Source organism: Pundamilia nyererei, unplaced genomic scaffold, assembly GCF_000239375.1.
Source record: "Pundamilia nyererei isolate P.nyererei 1_Seehausen unplaced genomic scaffold, PunNye1.0 scaffold00013, whole genome shotgun sequence".
Taxonomy (NCBI): Eukaryota; Metazoa; Chordata; class Actinopteri; order Cichliformes; family Cichlidae; genus Pundamilia; species Pundamilia nyererei.
The window spans coordinates 3,656,379-3,675,441 of NW_005187414.1; the positions used below are offsets into that span (position 1 = coordinate 3,656,379).

The 19,063-nt window shown below is 39.3% G+C and overlaps 1 protein-coding gene across 1 annotated transcript in view; it reads left to right on the forward strand.

The window, feature by feature from the left end:
* Positions 1 to 19,063, forward strand: part of atad2b (ATPase family AAA domain containing 2B) — a 64,491-nt gene that overhangs the window by 26,909 nt on the left and 18,519 nt on the right. Inside the window, exons 25-26 of the mRNA XM_005725069.1 lie at positions 15,896 to 16,633; positions 17,748 to 17,866. Of these exons, the coding sequence (XP_005725126.1) occupies positions 15,896 to 16,633; positions 17,748 to 17,866 (857 nt within the window). The remainder of the gene's footprint in view (positions 1 to 15,895; positions 16,634 to 17,747; positions 17,867 to 19,063) is intronic.

Below are 19,063 nucleotides of genomic sequence, written 5' to 3' on the forward strand. Positions count from 1 at the left end.
TTTATAAACACAAAGCAAAGAATTTGGTTAACTTGATTTTCTCATCTGTGCCTTTCATATTTACATGGACCCACTAAATTAAGTTTTACCTTGAAGTCAGCGTGCCGAAGACATGTTGAATCTGCAGCAGCTGCAAAGCGTTTGTTGTCTTTGTAGCTTTTATACAGCTCTGCTCTACAGGTGCTGCATGTAACCTAACATTTCAGGTAAATGGAATACGGATGTACAATTAGCCAGTTTAGATTTCAGTCCAATCATCTCATTTAGTTTGCTCCATTTGCTAAATTTTCTTAAGTACTTTAATAAGTTCCTTTATTTGATTTGATGTTATGGTTCATAGTTGAAAAAAAGCAATAATGGCACTTGTCCTGTTTAAGAGGCTGCCGTGTTTGCCAAATGAACTTGAAAATGAAAGAGACAGTGTTGTTGAGTCCAAAGTTTTAAATACCAGAACACAATTCTGTGGGAAGGTTTAAGCACTCGGACTAAAGTTTAGATGCTTTTGAAAATAATGCCTCAAGTAGCTTTCATTTGTCATTACCTTCATACAGAGACACATGGAGGGAAAAAAAGCGGCTATTTTGTGTAAGCGTCCATGACATTCAAAACAGCACCAGTTCTCAGGTGCACACATGAACAGCTTTTGATAGTTCGCTTCAAACATGCCTAATTTCTTCTGTGGTTTTAGGCTGTCTCAGTTGTCTCTTCCCAGCGGGGGATCTGCCATTCCTTGCAGTACTTACTTTTCTTGTCGCTGAATATGGTTCTTTATCATTATCTGTATATTTGGAGTTCTTATCTTGTTGAACGAAGTTAGGACCTGTCAGTTGCCTGCCTAACGATGTCTCGTGAGAAGAATTAAACACCCTAAGGACCAAAACTTGTCATAAAATAAGGTTTTGTTTTGCGGTTTTTTGCAGTTACACAATACATTCTTGTATTCAATTATCTAGATATTTCTTCATGATAGTTGTTGATCAAATATAGTAAATTGCACATTTCAGTTTACATTACATGTGCTGCAAACCCTTGTAAACGCCATCTGGCACAGACCAGAGGTGATGAATCATCCTGTTTGTGTGGATTTAATATTTCCTCAGCTTCTCAAGGGTCCAAATGAGAACATGCTGGTGGCCAGCAGCAGAAAACAAAGCACCTTGCCTAAAGCTGAGGTGATGATGTTATTATTAGTTATTAGAACTGGACACCGATTCTCCTCAAGTCACTTCTTGGCTACCAAGCAGAAGCAATCTTGAGCTGCACACTCTGACACCCCGTGGCAGTCACTAATAAAATCCGTGCAAAGCCCCGAGCATAAGCTGCCATTTTGTGGGCACAGATGCCTCTTGGATCATTGTGGCACCAAGCGTGAAATGAATGTAAAATTATCTGTGATGCCTCTTGCTTCAATTTATTGTTTTGGGGTGCAGATGAGCTGACATCAGTGTCAGCTTATCTGCACTAGTTAATGTCTTTGAAGATTCATTCTGCGTATGTGGATCTTTCCACTCCCAACGTATCTCCGTGCATTGCTGTTGCCACATGCTAAGTGTGCACAATTTACAGCGTTGTGTGATGAGGCTCTTCACAGGATTGTAATGTCTGTTTTTTATTTCTGTGCCATGCAGATAACCATATATATTATTTTAAACCGCTTACATTTCTGTCTGAAAGAAATGAGCCTGGAGAGTTGCACTAGAATGATTGAGCATCAGTGCTCAGTGTCTCTGTGCATGCCCAATGACGACAAGCTGTGTTGCCTAAGGACGCTAGGAAAGGGGAGAGAGAGTGAGGGAAAGGGGGAAGTAAATGAGTGAGTGAGGGCGGGAGGCTTCTGAATGCTAGACAGAAAGTATTATAATGCTGACAATTCCCTATTATGATATATGGTTAATGCCTTTTCAGAGGCTGTGCTTAGTGTTGTACAGACAGATTAGGGCAAGGGTGAGTATGAAAATACTGCCAGTGCGTAGGTGTCCATTTTGCACAGTGTTGTTTTTATTATTTTTGTTGTTCTTTGTGGAGCTCGGTTGAGCCTAAAAGCTTTCATACAGTGTATTAACAGCGACATTTCTGCTGATGGACTGCTTTATCAAATGACTAAACCTCAAATGACACTCCTTTTGTTTTCTTTCTAGGAACATCTTCCGTCATTCCTGAGCTTCTGTTGGTAATAGACAGGTTTGAATTTTCACAAAGGACTGGCTTGCCTGCCATTCCAATTAAAGTGGATCTAGAGCTGTGCTTTCTGTGATAAAGGGGTTCTCCTTTTTTACTCTGCCTCTCTCCAACATTAGAGAGCAGCCCGGCATTCCAGCATTTAGTCTGTACTACAGACAGAAAATTATACAAGGCCTCCTGGGCTTTTACTCTCATTGTTTTTACCATAGTGCAGTCGATTAGTCAGTTTCAGTAAACATCAGAAGCTAGTAAACGGCAAGCAGCCTAATGGGGTGCATTCCCTCTCTCTGCCCGGTCCTGATAAGTTGTAATTGACTGGAACAATTGCACAAACATGATGCATTAGTGCTTGATTAGTTGAAATGACATATGGATTTGTTGATGAGGCCTAAATTGTCTTTTGAACTTCATGCAATACTCAAACTCGGTTTTATAGGATGTGAACTGTTATCAGTGTTCCTATTAACATCCTGCTTTTTTCATAACGTTTGGCTTGGTTTGGACAGCACGCTAACAACCTTTTTCTACAATTCTTATTGAGTATTTTGTTCAAACACGCTTTACAAATTTTCACTCGAGTGGTTTTAATCCTTTGGCTTCAGCGGTTATTGGTAATGATACCGACACCTTTCCCCCCCCGCCTACAATAGAGAAGCTAATCTCTTTGGTGAAGATTAACTTTCCTTCATATAAACTCACATATCCATGCTCACATCTCTGGGGACTCTTTAAAAGCAGAGTCACATTAGACCATCATAAGAAGAGAAATGTGTGGTGACAAGGTTTTTAATTACATCAGTTTAGTCCTACAATCACGTCTAGGCTAATCACCACATCTCCATTAAACCCGGAGATCAGATGCACTTTTCTCTCTCCATATACGTCACCTTTTCAGCAAAAAAGGAGGAAATAACGGTTTTTAATAATCACTAGCCGCATTTTAATGTTCATACTTTTATAGAAATCAGGAATTTTACCCATGTTTTGACTTATAAGCAGTCCATGTGGGCCCATAGTTTGTTTTTGTTTTTTTAGGCATGCTTGTTTCCAAGTATGTCCTCTACAGTTAAAGCACCTGATCCAGAATGGTTGTAGTTTTGTATATCAAAATCAAAAAATCAAAGCTCAAAAAAGCTATAGTAAAGAAAATGGATTAGACTTTTCCATCCAAATTCGATCGACTTTTTTACAGCGAGTTGACCATTGTATGTTTCACATGAAATGCCAATTACTCTGGGCAAGTATGCTCTACCAAAAATAGTGCTTTGTTGTGTATCTGACGGACGAAAGCTAAACCAGTTCCACACCACTCAAGACATACATACCGGTATTACCGTGAACGGTATGATATGGCCCAGCCCTACTTTCACTTATTTTATTCATCACTGCATTTTGTCTTTGTTAGGGACAAGGGAGTGTAAATTGCTATATTCACAGACCTTGAGCTATTTCCATTTTAAAGTCAGGTCTTTAAGTATTTGGTCAGTGACACAATTTTCATAACTTCTCTACAGTACCTCCCTCACCACCACCACCACCAGGAGACTTGAAAATGAAGCAATCAAAATGTGATTGAAGTGTCATTTTGGAGCTTTAACTCCGTTCAAGGAAATTTAGCCAAGGTATCTACAATTAAATGCAGTGTTTTTCTTGATAGACTTTTGAGGGGAGGCAATCAGCCTCTTCCCATATTTTCTGCGTGTTTTCTAGTGATCAGGGAGATGGAAAAAAACAAAACAAGAGTGAATAAAAGTCATTAAAAGAAAAAGGTAAAATATTTTTAAATGTGCATGATAAATTATGTTATCCCGTTGCCTGGCAGCCACCTGGTAACAGGTTAAAATGACCTGCTTTTTGCCTTTATGCACCTAAAACACCATCGAAAGCATCCCGTTGTAATGACAGTAACGTCTCTTTTTATTTTCACAAAAGCTGAATTAGAAATGATATAATGGCCACATGTTACCTAGCAACCTAGCAATGGCAAAAATGACCAATTTTTGTATTTCTGCGTCTTATTACACCTTATAAGAGCGTCATATCATTTTTATTTCACAGCCAACGGCACGAACAGACCAAATAATGCTGTAGCAATATGTGGCAGGAATCTGCAGTCACATGTCATATTTTATATTAAGATGATTACCGGGATTCAGATGGTCTAAGTTTTAATAAATGGCTGTTGAATCGTGAAAGGAAAACGGCATACAGAAAGGTGTCTGTGTGGAGGAAAAGAATCTCAGTGTAAACATCGGTTAATTTAATATTCCTTTCTGCCAAGTCTTATTATCATACAGCTGTGACAACCAGAATCCTTTAACAGACTCACAGGGTATCTAATTGGTATCTAATCTAATCAATTTAGCACGTGTAAGACTTTCAGCAGAGTGCAATGGCTATCCCTCACTGTGAATGTGAAATGCTTCCTGATCTTGGCTTTTGTCAGACGGACAGTAAAATGAAACTAGACCTAGTATGTTTTGCACTAAGTGCCGCAGCAATTTCCTAATGTTGTAAACCTGCTCAACATTTCTGATTCTGATTTTGATTCTAGCTGTGGCATTATATCCCAGAGTAATCTAACCGGTAATTTCCATGTAAGACACATGGACTGTATGACAAGTTATTTTAATTTACCTGTGAAAGTTCGCGGGGCCCTGCAGACGTGTCACCATTTTAATATGTAGCAAAACAACGTCTATGCCAAGTGAAACTGTAGAAGTGTTTACAGACGATAAATAGATTAAAACTTAAATTCTACATTATGTTACTGGCACCCACCTCCTGCTCTAACACAGATCTCTGGAGAGTATAGTGTTCCCGTTTTCTTCACGGTGTTTTATTTTACACTATAGCTGGCTGTTGAACATTACTGCCCTTGTCAAAAGACTTCTGCCAGGTGCATGATCATACTTTCTCCACTCCAAGAGGAGTGCTGTTACTTGCAAATCAGGCAAAATGAGTCAACCGGTGCAGATCTCTCCACCCCCTCCCACTCCTGACTTACAACATGTGTGTATGCATGTTATTGCTGCAGGCGACAGACCTTTTTCCCCAAAAGGCTTTCATGGCCTGCTTTGTATGTGCATGTGTGCGTAGGCTGACATCTTCAATAGTTCTTGGAGCTGCTGGTGCGTGAGGGCATATCTGTCTTCTGTGAAGAGGGCACCACAGGCACTGTTATCCCACTGGCCATTTACTGAGCAGCAGAGAGGAGAAGGACAGGAAAAGATTGATGCTCTGACTGAATTATTTTCTCAGTTCTTCTTTCTTTGGCTGAATTTACTCTTTGTAATACTACTAATATGCAGTAGCATTACTGGGTGGCAACTCTGACACAAAAGAAGCTGTTGCACGTTACATTTTATTTAAGGCTGCTCGAATATAGCAAAAATCATGATCCCAATTTTGGTGACTAGCATGTTATTAATGAAATGATTTTTCTTCCATTTATACTTCATATAGTTATTGAACTTAAAGCATGCCTTTTTACTGGAGGGTTCCCCAATCTTTCAATATAATAGAAATGAAAAACAAATTGAAGAATGGAGGAGAGTGTGGCAACACAGGGAATTTAAGGCTCAGACTAACAGGTGGCCAACTGGTGGTCTGCCTCCTACGTGGTAAGTTTACAGGTACAAGCAGGGGTGAAGAGAGCCCCAGGCAACGGTGGACCTGGTTGTCTCGTGAGACCTGTATAGTAGTCACGGGAAGAGCAACAGAGAAGCGCAGCTAACATCCAGCTGTCCCAACAGAAAGCAGACTGAGCGAGAAACCTACAGACAAAGGAAGCTGCAGGCAATTGTTAATAATCCTTCCTCGGGTTCACTTATGGAAACCCTGTGAGTTTATCTTTCACTATAGAGCTTATTGACCGAAGGCTTTTTATTTTTTTTATTTTTTTTGAGGCATCTATGCTGCAAATGAACAAAGAGTGAGTGATCCAGAGATTTCAGGGAGGGGCAAAAGGAAGGAAAAGGTGTGTGTGGGTGGGGGGGTCTTTGGTTTACAATATGAGAACAATCAAGAGTGTAGCTGTGAAAGTGAATACAAAAAGTAAATTAAAATTTGCTGTATCATATGGCCTCCATTTTATTAGGTTGAAATATGTATGTTTCTTTCTGGCATTGTGCTAAAGCAGGGTGTTGGTGAATAATCTTACCCATTAAAGTGAGTGCTTTTAGTTTACAGTGATGCTTTCTGGCATTGCAGATGGAGGTGCTCTTTGTGTGAGCGCGTGTGTTTGTGTGTTCTCTATTGTGACTTCATAAAATCAGTGTGCTGCACTTAGAAGAAAATTAACCCCTGGTTAACCCCTTTCACCATCACTGAACTTGCCAGGATACTCCCTCAGGTCATTGCTCCAGCCAACACAATAGCAAGAAAGGAAGCTTTCAACCTTTTTATTGTGTATTGGTTGTGTAAATGGTAGAAATTATTTGCCAGTGTAGCTTTAATTGTGCTAAACAGAAGCGGTTTCCTACTGGCAGAGCCAGGCTACCTGCATATCCCTGCGTCTTCGTGCTAAGCTGCACGCACTGTTGCTTTGTTTAAAGCTCAGAAAAGTGGCATAAAGAGACTTTTGGCAATAAAACTGTTTTATTTTTTTAACCAAGAGTAGTGGCACAGCCTGAGGTGGAGGTGTGGTGGGTGAATGTGTGAAATGGGAAGGTAGTGACACAGCAATAGAGGGAAGTGACTGATCTCCTTAATTTCAAGAAGCAAGGAGCGGATCATTTATTGATCCGGACATTTCATTAAGTGTCAGTGCAAAGTGTCACATCAGTTGATAAACTAACAGCCGGCTTCCTTTCATGACTTGGAGACCCCGAGGCCGTGCGTCCCACGATGAACTTTCTCTTTTGTCTCCTCCAGCGTTTTATTTGTCATCTCGTGTTTTCTCTTCACTCATTCGTCTGCATATTCTCCTGTCTCCTACTTGAAGCATATATGGTACATGCTGCTGCTGCTGCTACGTGCTGTTGCATCATAGCTTGCAACCTGAAAAATAAGTAAATATTTTGTGTTTTTCTTTATTTAAAACTGTTGTGATTAAAGTGTTTTTGTATATGATTTAATACATGAAGTCCTGCTGTTGGAATGTATATGTAAAAGTGGAAGCACAGCTAAAGGAAATCAAAGAGTCTGTCTCAGACTGGCGTCAGTCAGTGTTTGTATGAAGCTGAGCTTAAATGGCCTTGAGGCGTTTGAGTTATAAGTCAGTTTATCGCATGCATTCATTTGAGTGAGCAAAATTATATCCGCATTTATGAACCCATGAGGGACACACCATATAATTTTGAGTTTTTTCTCATGTCCATAAGGATCAATAATTGGTGCAAACTGCACCTGTGTGTATCACGTCTGCACCTAATATATTCTATACAGAGCATTTTTCATTTGCCATTTGCCCCACTGGTATTGCTGATTCAAATGAGTGAAGGCATCATATTAAAAACCTTTTTACTTATACATCCTCGTGATTTGCATTTGAAACAACCCTTTAAACAGGAGCTTCTCTTGATGTAACTTTTTTTTTGACATTTCCTAATATGGTTTTCCCTTTTTTATGTTTGCCTCTGTAAAAACAACATTTAATTCATTAATTTGGTTTAAGTTATCAGGAAGCAATGAACTGGAGTTTGTTCTGCAGGCAGGGCAGGGGATATGCAGCTTTTGTATTGCTTTAATTACTACTCAGTTGAATGATTTAGAAATGGCTGCAATCCCCAGAGAGGGATACAGCTGGGAAAATACAGTTTTTCAAGAATAAGTGCTTGTTGCTAGAGTTTAGAACAATGTCGCCAATCCATCTGAATTACAATTATGCTTCTTTTTAGAAAAAAGGTGGTGACATTTAAGCATGTTCTAATAGTTTTAAAGGACACCTGGGGATAATTTAAAAGTAAAAATCTGTAGACTTTGAGTGGCATGGTGTTTACTGTTTACTTGGACAGCATGTGTGTAGAAAGTCTTTTAAACTTTTAAGTTTGGGTCACAGCTCTTAACTCCAAGCTCCTCCCCCTCTGTCTTGGGTGATCAGAGCTGGACTGGTCGATACTTCATTAATGTTACTCAATTGAGGCCCCAACTTCAGTCGATTCCAGTGACCTGGGTTGACAAAAAGCTGAGTTGGAAGCTGATCCTTCCTGTCGTGGTGCTTTTTGTTTTTTCTTTTGGACCGTCATATTTTTAATTCAGATGTGGATGCAGGTGGAAAATAAATGTGGACAAAGGAAACAGTGGGCATGTAATACCCTATACCCATGCTTGCAGCGAACTCATGGCTGCCTGCATACTACATGTATGAAGGAAGGTGCACAGAGTCTGGAAATGAAACGGTGCATCACAAAGGTAATGTCATAAATTTCTAGCTCCTCACAAGCACACAATTATAATACCTTTTCATCCAGAGCACTGACCATAACAAATAAATATTTGTTTTATGCTGCTCACAGTGGTAGAGTACCACATATGCTTTTGATTTCTGGAAAACACAAGTATTGATTTGTTATGGAATAACTTTTTTCGAGAGACATCCTAAGTAATAGAAGTGTGTCTTTAAATTTTGTGAGTAGCCTATACTGTATGTCAGTCATAAAGTTTACTAGTGATGATTTGCCTTTTCTCAATTTCCCCCCTTATTCACAACGTGTCCATATATAACCAGAGTCACACGCTCATATTCTGGTTGTTTTTGTAATCTCTTAAATCTGGAAGTCTAATATCAGTGCCTTGTCTTCATTTCTCGAGAGCTGCAGTAAATTGACCTTACATTCAATAGCTTGACTCAATTGGATTCTGCTGTGACTAACACGCACACAAATCCTATGTGGTTATTAAATAACACATGTAAACACAGAAACAAAACCATCTGTATATTCACATATTTTCTTGGGAGCTCGTTTCCCTTAGTCCCATAATTTTGTAATATATTTCCCTGCATGAATGCACCGCTGTGTTGGCCTGCTGTCCCACATGCAAATTCATAGAATAAAATTACAGAGCAAGCTTTCTCTGTAGGCAAGGAAAATTTTTCTCATTGCCATGGAAACACACACTCCACGCCCTTACACACACACACACACACACACACACACACACACACACACACACACACACACACACACACACACACACAAATAGTTCACACACATTCAGCAGGAAGGAGGTAAATGGGTTAGTAAACAACAGTACATCTGTCCAGGTTAGGAGAGAAACATACTTGTGTCGAGTGGACCAGGGAAACTCCTCAGACCAGTGCTGCTCAGAAAATTAATGGACGTGAAATTTATCTACAATTTCGACAGGGCCTCAAATTGTTTGTGAAATGTACGTCTAATTAAAAAGGCAGCAATGCTTACAGTGGTGATGACACTTACAAATTAATCATTAATTAAGTATGTAGAGTGTTAAAAGCTGTATCTCATATTTTTTTTAAAAAGAGAGACACAGTGAATTCTGCAAATATATAAAGTGCAGACATTAGCAGTCTCTATAGCAGTCTCTAGGCTATTTTTCTGAACTAACGACCTAATGACAAAAAGGATTTTATGGATCAAACCAGAGAACCATTTTTATATGCACTGTCTGCCACAGTTTAGTTTTATGTCTGTGTTCAACTGATGTTATTCTGTGAAGTGCTCATCACTTCATGGTGCTTAATTATGGTATGTGTCATGATTGTAGCTTTTAAACTCAGTAATTGTAGCAGCTTCATTGTCCTTTACATCACTGAGCGTAATAACTCATGTCTGGGATATATTCGATCAGCAGTGAAAAGTTTAAGCTTTACAGTGTAATTCTTCTTCTTTTCTTCTTTGGCATTGTTCTATTGAGGAAGTGAGATCCTTTTTTTGGCCATTTGTAAATGCACAGTGTTTGTCAGCTGATGTGTGAAGGGGTCACAGTGAGAGAACATTGCAGTACGATGTAGAGCAGCATTTCTGCTTCTTAAAGGATATTGGAAGAATTGTCATATGTATTGTGTGTCTGAGTTTATGCCTTTTAAAATAGGTTTTACACTTAGGGAGAAGATGAGAAAAGACTTCAGTTATCCTTCCTCACCAACGTAAAGAAACGAATTTATAAACTATGAATTTGATGGATAAAGCTGAAGTAAAATAAGATCAGTCTTTCTTTCTTTTCAGCTTAGCAGCTTATAAAGACTTGAAAGTTACTCGTCCCTAACAAAGTAGGCATCAAGCACCGAAATCCCTATCCTTTTACTTTTTAATTAATTAGAGTTGTATGTTAGTTTTTCAGATGTTAAACAAGTAATACAGCCAATGTCTAAAATGAACAGTGGACTGTGGTTTTGTGGCGCATCCTGTAAACTGGCGCCCAGTGAAAATAACCCGGTGTTTACTGTTGCCCACAAGGACTCCTGTTAAGCATTAGCAACAAAGATAAAATATATTATTCTCATAAAATGTTGAACATTTAATTTAAGAAACTTTCCTTTCTTAAAACTTTAACATTAATCAGCCCAATGGGTTTTGGATTATGTAGGCCAAGAACTGATTAAGAATTAATAGTAGTTGAATGGATTGATTACCTTGATTTTGTTTCACTAGCTTAAAGGTATTCAGTAAGTATGACTTAGCACTGATAATGTGGCATTGAATCCATATTCCTAGTATATGCAGCCTTTCTGAGGTGGATACACTTTATGGGCTAGTGTATCACGAGAGAATAAAACTAATGAATAGTATATGTACACCACATTTCATAATGCTAATGGTATGTGGTTCTTCAGAGAGACTATAAACTGTATGATCTGGACAATAATGACAAGGCTTTGGGGTATTTACTGGGTCTATTGTGCTAATGCTACTAGTAACATTTACTGGATGAGTTTACTCCCTTTTAAAGTGAGTAAATGGAGCAAGGTACTCGATCAGACGTAAATCGGACACATTCAGATTTATAGCCTTTATATAAAAAGACAGGCCACAGAGACAGCAGCCCATTGCTTTGTGAAGTCTCTTTCTGATTTTTTTTCCCCCCCCAACTCTAATAGGACCCATTATTTATAAGATGAGCATTGTGTACATAATATGAGACCTAAAACTAGCAATTGAAAGGTTTTTCTTGGGAACCCGAGGCACCGATCCCTGGTGGCCATTACGAAGAATGCTGCTTTAAAGTACCTCAGCATTGGTTTACTTTTCAGATCCTAAAGCTATGTCCATATATTATAAGGTTTATAATTCAGATGACATCTGATTAATGGAAAGGAAGTCTGAAATGGGTTTGGATGTGACTTAAGAGTGGTGATCCAATTACAGTGTATCAGAAACATTGATTCACAGTTTTTCCCAAAGGCATTGCCAGAGTATGCTGCTGATTTTTTTTTCCTTCTCATTGGTGTCACTGAACTGATTTATTTATTTAATACTTGCTTGCATGGCAGCTTGGATAGCAGTCTCCTGGGGCTTCTGCTTTCAAAATGTGTGTGTGTGTCTGTGTGTGTGGACCCGTACATGCACCGTGGATGGGTTAGACACTTTTAATTATTACAAAGTGCTCTGGTTCTCTTTCCCTTCGTCTTCCCGTCTCCCCGCCCCCATCAGCATATCTCCCCTCTGTGGTTGGCTCTTCATGCTCTAACGATTTTCATGCATTATTTAAGAGCTCACAATGACGAGTCATCTGCTGCCATTCCGACTCACCTTCTCTTCTCTCAGTAGGATGCTTCATATCTTGAATGGTGATAGCTGACCTCAGTAAGACCTCTTGTACTGAACTTTTATTTGTTTGTTTTGGTTTATGTGACAGTAGACAGACACTGTGGGATGTATGCACCCAGGGAAATGAAGGGTCAGCAGAAAATTAGCCACTTAATATGAAGCCGCTGTGTTTTAAAAAACACAAAACAAAACAAAAACAAAAATGCACGCACCAAGGTAAAAGTTTAGGTAAGAAAGCAATATTTTCTCAGCTGAAATTGAAAAGAGCCATGCTGTGACTAATCGCTGGACTTGGCAAGGTGATGGTGCTACGTTGTTACCAGCAACCTAATTCTGAAAAGTTGGGCAGCTGCGTAAAAATGAAAATAAAAACAGAATGCAGTGATTTGGAAATCTCACATACCCATACCCATGAACATAGAAAACATGTTTTGAACTGACAATATATACCATTTTAAGAAAACATTAGGTCATTTATGACAGCAACACATCATAAAAACATCGAGACTTGGCCATGTTTACCACTGTACAGCAACCCCTCTTCTTTTAACAGACTGTAAACATCTGGGAACTGGAAAAATTAAGATATAAGATTTTAGCTGCTCAACAGTCCCGTGTCATTTTTGGTTTTTGCTTTTTTCATGATGTGCCAAAAACTGTCTATTGAATGGCCCAAACAGCACTCAGGCCTGTTCAGCACCAGGACTCTTCTATTATGCTACCATGATGTTGGATTAGATGCAGTATGTGGTCTTGCTTTGGGGCTTTTAGCCTTTCTCTTGGTGGGACAGTGCAGAAAAGACCAGAGGAAGTTTTATGCACCATCTTTGAATTAGCCTTATGACATATGAGTCACAATTTCAACACTGAGCTAAAAAGGCTCCCAGAATCATGCTAGGGTTTGTTTGTTTTGATGCAGTGCCACCTCAGGGCCCAAAGATCAGTATTACTTTTTGGCCTTGTCCCTTGCGCACACAGATTTCTCCAGATTATCAGACTCATTTAATCACATTATTTGTGGAACTTTACATCGTGAGGCCAACTTTGCATCGTGGAACATTATTCTGAAATTGTTGCACAATTTGTAGTCACAGTTTTTGCAGATTTGTGAACCTATGCCCATCTTTACTCCTGAGAAACTCGGCCTCTGGTTACCATAAGAGCATCTTACAATCATGCTACTGACCTGTTGCCAGTTAACCTAGTTAGTCCCAAAATGTTTCTCCAGCTGTTTTTTAGTACCCCTTACTGTTTGTTTGTTTTTTTTCAAAGTTTGTGGAGATGTTTTGCTGCCATGAAATTCAAAAGGCATTAATATTTTAGTTCTAATATTTGATATGTTTTCTGTTCTGTTGTGAATACTTTTACACAACTTTTTCAGAATTGGGGTTGTATATCTGGAAGGTTTAAAAAAGTGGTCAAAAGTGAGCATTATGACCAGATGAAAAGCGCGCACACACATTGTTGCTAATGTGAAATATCTGCTTACAGAATCCAATGTTTATCCAGATTATTTCTTCTTTGTTGCTCTCTTTGTCCTTCCCTGGCCCTTCCTCTTATAACAAAGAAACTATTCTGAGTGCCAGTCATGTCTGAAGAATAGAACTGTGCGCCTGCTCCATAGCGTACCCTCCAGCTGTCATCTCTTTTCAGATCAGATCAGGAGGAACCAAAAATGAAAGGTGCATTCCACCTTAAATCTAGCTCAGACTGCAGCCCCTGCACCTGCTTGAGAGAGGCTTTATGGCAAACTGTGGGCACAATGGCACAGTGTTGTTTTGTGGTGGTAGTATGAACTCTGGCTCATATTGCCCCTAGTTCTGCAGTCGTCCACTAATGGGAAAGGTGGCTCCTACATTACTATATTAAAGTGTCTTAAATCGCAGTTCTTTTCACTTATTTTTGGAATATTTTTATATAAGATCAGAAGGTCTGCGCTTACTGTGCATGAAAAATGCTACTAGCTCTGGATTTTGAACGGGATTAGTCCCCCAATGTGACGCATACCTAGCCTGCTGAATGGATGGACACTTAATAAATGGTGAAAGCAGTAAAAAATTAAAGAATTCAAGGCAGCACTTACGTGGATACCAGTGTGAGTTTAAATAACCAGGGACAGATGGATTTCACTTCTTATTCTTCAGATGCAACATGAGAATTTAATTGTTACTGACAGGAGAAAGACAATAATGTAAAGTGATGCCACAGAGGAGGTCTAGATAAAATTATAATGCTGCATGCTTTATTGCTTCAGCCCTCCAGATGCAGAATCATGCATTGTTTTTGTAAGGTATATGTACGTGATTAAAATCTTTGGAACGACATACAAGTATGCTATGGATTTCTAAACACAGCTGAAGAATAGTCTTGTGTAAATAGCTGTTTGCTGCAATAATTGTAATACATTATCTGGCATCAAGTGTACTTTATTCCTTTCTGAGCTGTCTCCTGTGCTGGTTGTGGCTGACAGCAGTTTCGTGACTGGTCATTAAGAGGGTCACTAGAGAACACCATTACCAAAGATGAGTCCCATCAGCAAGCACTGGTTGACTAATTATCCTCTTTGTGTTGTCTATTTCTGGGAGACCAAATATAGCTTTCGGTTGGTGCAATAGTTGTCATTGCTCTTCTGTTCTCATTATGGACAGGTACTTAACATAATGTACATATACTGTGTGCATAACCACATCTCACGTTTAGAGTGGAAAGATGAAACCTGGCTAAAAGCACTGGAGGGGAGAGAGGAATGTGAGATTTTAAATTTGACAGACAGCATGCAGGCGTATCCTGATTTCCTTTCAGTGTGTGCCTATTCATATCTTTGTGGGGAGCAGGAGTATTCAGGCGAAAAGCTTTACTCAGTATGTGCAGTACAGTGTGATCTCTGCCTAATAATTTTAAGGAGCTGTGATCCTTAAGTCCTTTGAGAACCAAGCTTACATATGTTATTGATTCTGCATAAAATGCCAATTTGGCCGATTTAGATCATTCAATGACCCTCTACAGAATTATAAAGCCTAGTAGTTTATGAATATTAGAGAGTCCACAGTGAACTAACAGTCCAAATCACAGCTCAGCTCATGTAGACATGTGGTCTTATATTCATGACTTTAGAGTAGATTTCATGGACTTGAACTGGAGCCCTTAACCATAATTAATATGTGCCTAACCTTATTGTTACAATAGCCCTGATATATGTTTTTACTTTATGAGTTTACTTTACATGTCTTAAGCAAGACATGTACCCATAATGTTGAGTGTGGCTGTGTAAGCAGGTCTAGCTTCCTGCAACGTGAGTAATATTTCTGAGCAGATTTTTATTTATTTATTTATTTATTTTAAACTTGGGAACAACTTGTTTCTTTGGGGTTAGAGTCTGTGTGTCTCAGCCACTTATGGTAATGTCTAAAAAACTGACTTGTGATGGAGCCGTATGTGTGTTTTGTTTTGTTTTTCTTTCACAGTCTTTCTGCATCTGTCCTTCACTCTGACTTTGTTGCTGTGGTTTGTGTCTGCTCTGTAAAGCAGCAAATGAAGGCAAATGCCTTGAAGTTTTACTGCATTTAGCATCCTTGTTGGCTTGCTGTGACACTTTAACTGCACTTTCAAAGATCAGGCTTTGGTTTGCTCTTTCCTCTCAAAACCCCAAGCACCATCTGTTGTCATTAGTGTCTAACATCCATGATATAGCAGGACTGCTGTCTCTGTCTGGTTCTTCTCTGTGATCTATGTCACCCGCTGCTTATTACCCTTTGAGGAAGGCCAAATGTCCAGATTTAAATGCAGTGAACTTGTAATACATGCTATGACTCTATGTGGGCAAGGAGAGATGGTTTGTATAAAATTTACAGTATGAGAAATGGATTTTTCTAAGCATTAGTCGTTGTGGAGGTGTGTTGTTTTGAGTTATCTGTCCAAAATGCAAGATTTCTGTTAAAACAAAAAATGCTAGCCTTGTGAATATTTTGTTTAAATTAATATTGTTCCATCTTGTCTCTTTTCCTTTCCCCTTTTCCTCACAGATTATGTAAAGCGGAAGGTTCGGAGGAGGCCATCGTGGGGGCGGGGCATCATACGGAAAAAGAAGAACTACAAGAAAGGGACAGAGGAGGAAGAGGAGGAGCCTGAAGCAGAGGTGGAAGCGGCAGGGCCCAGCGACTCCTGTTTAACACAGGATGAGGAATCATCTTGCGATATTACAGGTCCCCAACCCAATGGCCATCATCCACATGCCCCCTCCACAGAAGAAGAAAGCTCCAACGAACCCCCTGTTGCAGCTCCCGATAAACCTCCAGATGCTAGCGAAGCCAGAGAGGCGCCAATGCCTAAGGTTGAGGAGCCGGCAGCTAAAGAAGCAGAGCCTGAGATCACAGGGAAACACACCGAACCACATTGCCTTGGTGGTAGTTCTCAGCCCAACACAGATGGGGATAGCGAGGCCAGTCGGGCTGACTTCCAGCCTTTGATTGAAATGTCGGTGTCTTCAGATGCTGAGGACCAGCCTAAGCACACAGAGGTTCTCCTGGTTTCACAAGTGGACTGTGTGAATGGAAATGAGTCAATGGACAGCCTTGACTTGCAGAGCCTCAAGGGGAGCAGTGAGGCAGAGACAAGGACTCCTCAGAGCACGGCTGAGGGCTCTAATAGAGCTGAACAGGATGAGCACAAAGACAAAAATGAGAGCAAACCAACTCAGGAGCAGCATCCTCAGGATGGAGTGGCAGTAACGGAAACTGTTGAGGAAGATCATAACAAAGAAGGTATAATGCCAGTCTTAGTTATGTTCCAGCATTAATATTGGTTAACACAAATGTAGAGCTTTTGCTTGCAGTACACGCTTTTCACTATTAATGCTTTCTCACACTTTCAAAATCCAAATATATGTGATGAGTTAAAAAGAGAGAGATGCAATGTCAGGGCTACTTGTTCTGATCTCTTAATTTGACTTGCTAATTTTTAAATTCTAAATATGTTTTTATGCAAAGTTAACAAACATCTGTGAGTTTTTAGACATTCAGCCAGTGGGTTGCCTAGCACTTATCTATGATAAATTACTGTTATTATCATCCAGTTTTCTGATTTATGCTTGGTTTAAAATAGGATGTAAGACTGAGTGGTGAAACTTAAGTAGCATTAGCATTTATAAATACTATTCTTGGCTTGGATGCATTTCATAGCAAAATGCCATGGGCTTGAAAGTTATATGGATATGTTACACCTCCTGATATGCATCTTTGGATGGTTTTCAATTTTTGGATTTTCAGCAGTGGCTGCCTTTTCCTTTGCTCCAATATATTTAGTTTCTTTGCCATGAAGCCTTATGCCCCTTCTACTGGGATGTTGTGTTCAAGTCAGAGACGAGCAATAAGTTTTTGTTTGATTATAGGCCTGTGGTTTGGCTTATGATGAGGCCAGCTGGAAGGCTGAGGTAATGGTGCTGATAAAATATGAAGAAGCCATCAGAGGATGACATGATCGGACAACAGAACACAAACTGTGGCTCCTGAACCAATAGAAAAACGAAGCTACTCCACCCCCATCTCATTAAACACTGAGGCCTGCCTTTTGTTTTCATCAAAGCGTGTCTTGAACCTTTGTAATAGATGGAAAGGAAAGAAGCCAGATGTGAGATATTGTACACTTTAAAGCTGATCGTAGCTGCAGATAATTTGTTTTTCTGTTGTATAATTGCATTGGACCTGTAGCCATGACATTTTAAATGTATTTTTCTTTGAATAGCATTTGAATGAGAAGAACAAAACTGCATCAATTTAGTTAGTTTGCTTAGGTTATTCAGTTACTCTTGATTGCAGTTAAATATTTAATATTTCTTTGGTAATCTATTCATTTGTCTTTTCATTGATGTCTTTGAAGTGGGGACATTCAACAGTAGCTCATCAGAGCAGTTGAAGGAGTCCGCTGAAAGGACCGAGGAAGAGCCACAAGCAGTACCTCCCCATCCTCCAGTGGTAATTGACCACCAGCGACTTTTGGTAAGAATTTTATTTTTTTAAGAAAATAAATAAAGCATTATGACCATAACAGGTGTAGCAGCACACCACATGCACTTAAGCTTCCTTACATTCTTGAAAATACTGTAATTTTATTGGGGTGTTTTCAAGGTTTAAAAGGTGCATAGATTTTCGCTAAAGTGCTCGAAATTGCTTAAAACTGCACTGCTTTTGTGATGAAATGCTTTCTGACTGAATGGTTTGCCTCTTAGATAAAGAAAGAAAATAAGTTGGGGAGAACCTCTTCTTTTCCATAAAATAAATACGACTCCACTCAAGTATCACCTGCTGCTTGGAGCCTCTGTGTTTGGCTATAGTGTGATCTGCTGGTGTTTTTGAAATATACGCCTTGTGATGGAGCAGTGGGTGGGACATGACAACATGCTGTGAGGTGGCAGGTTTAATGAGCGTTAGTTTGATAATGAAAAAGACAAGGTCATGGTTGAAACGAGCGAAATCTGTAAGAGTGGCCTCCTGTAAATTCTACAGGACGTGGTGGGGGAGCTTTTGTCACTGTAGCTAGGCTAGCTGTCACCATGGGTATGTTGTCCAAGTATTATGGGGAAATACAGTTTTACTGATGTCGGTTTAATTGAGCATCAGTGTAATCATCTTTGACATAGGTCGATAATTAGATGTGGTCTAATGTTAATTGGCCACGTGCTCATGTTACTAATGTGGGGCTGTTAATGCTGGTTTAAGAATGCTAGTCGTGTGAACGCCTAATAAAATACATCTGTGTGTGCGTTTGTACTGGAAAAATGAATAAAGGTTATGTTTTGATCTTTAAGTTGCCCGACATAGTTTGATACATTATTCTTGATGGTGTTTTACTTAACATTGTCATTCTTTTTGGAAAAAATATTGTTAAAATATATTTTTAAATAGATCTGTGTGATCAAGTATGATCAGTATCACGTATTTATGAGCATCTTATTTATGAAGTGCTAGAGAAGCTCGAAAATACTTTTTTCCAAGCACTTATTAAGCATCCTATCGTTTAAACACTAAAACGGTAACAGAAAATAGTGACCCTTAAATGTTGCTGAAATGGCAGCTTAATAATTCAAAGCTTGTTTGATTCAGACTGAGACATTTTCTTCAACTGTCTGTTGTGACTTTATTTTATTACTGCAGCAGTTGTATTCAGTATTTCTAATTAAAATACAACAAAAAAAA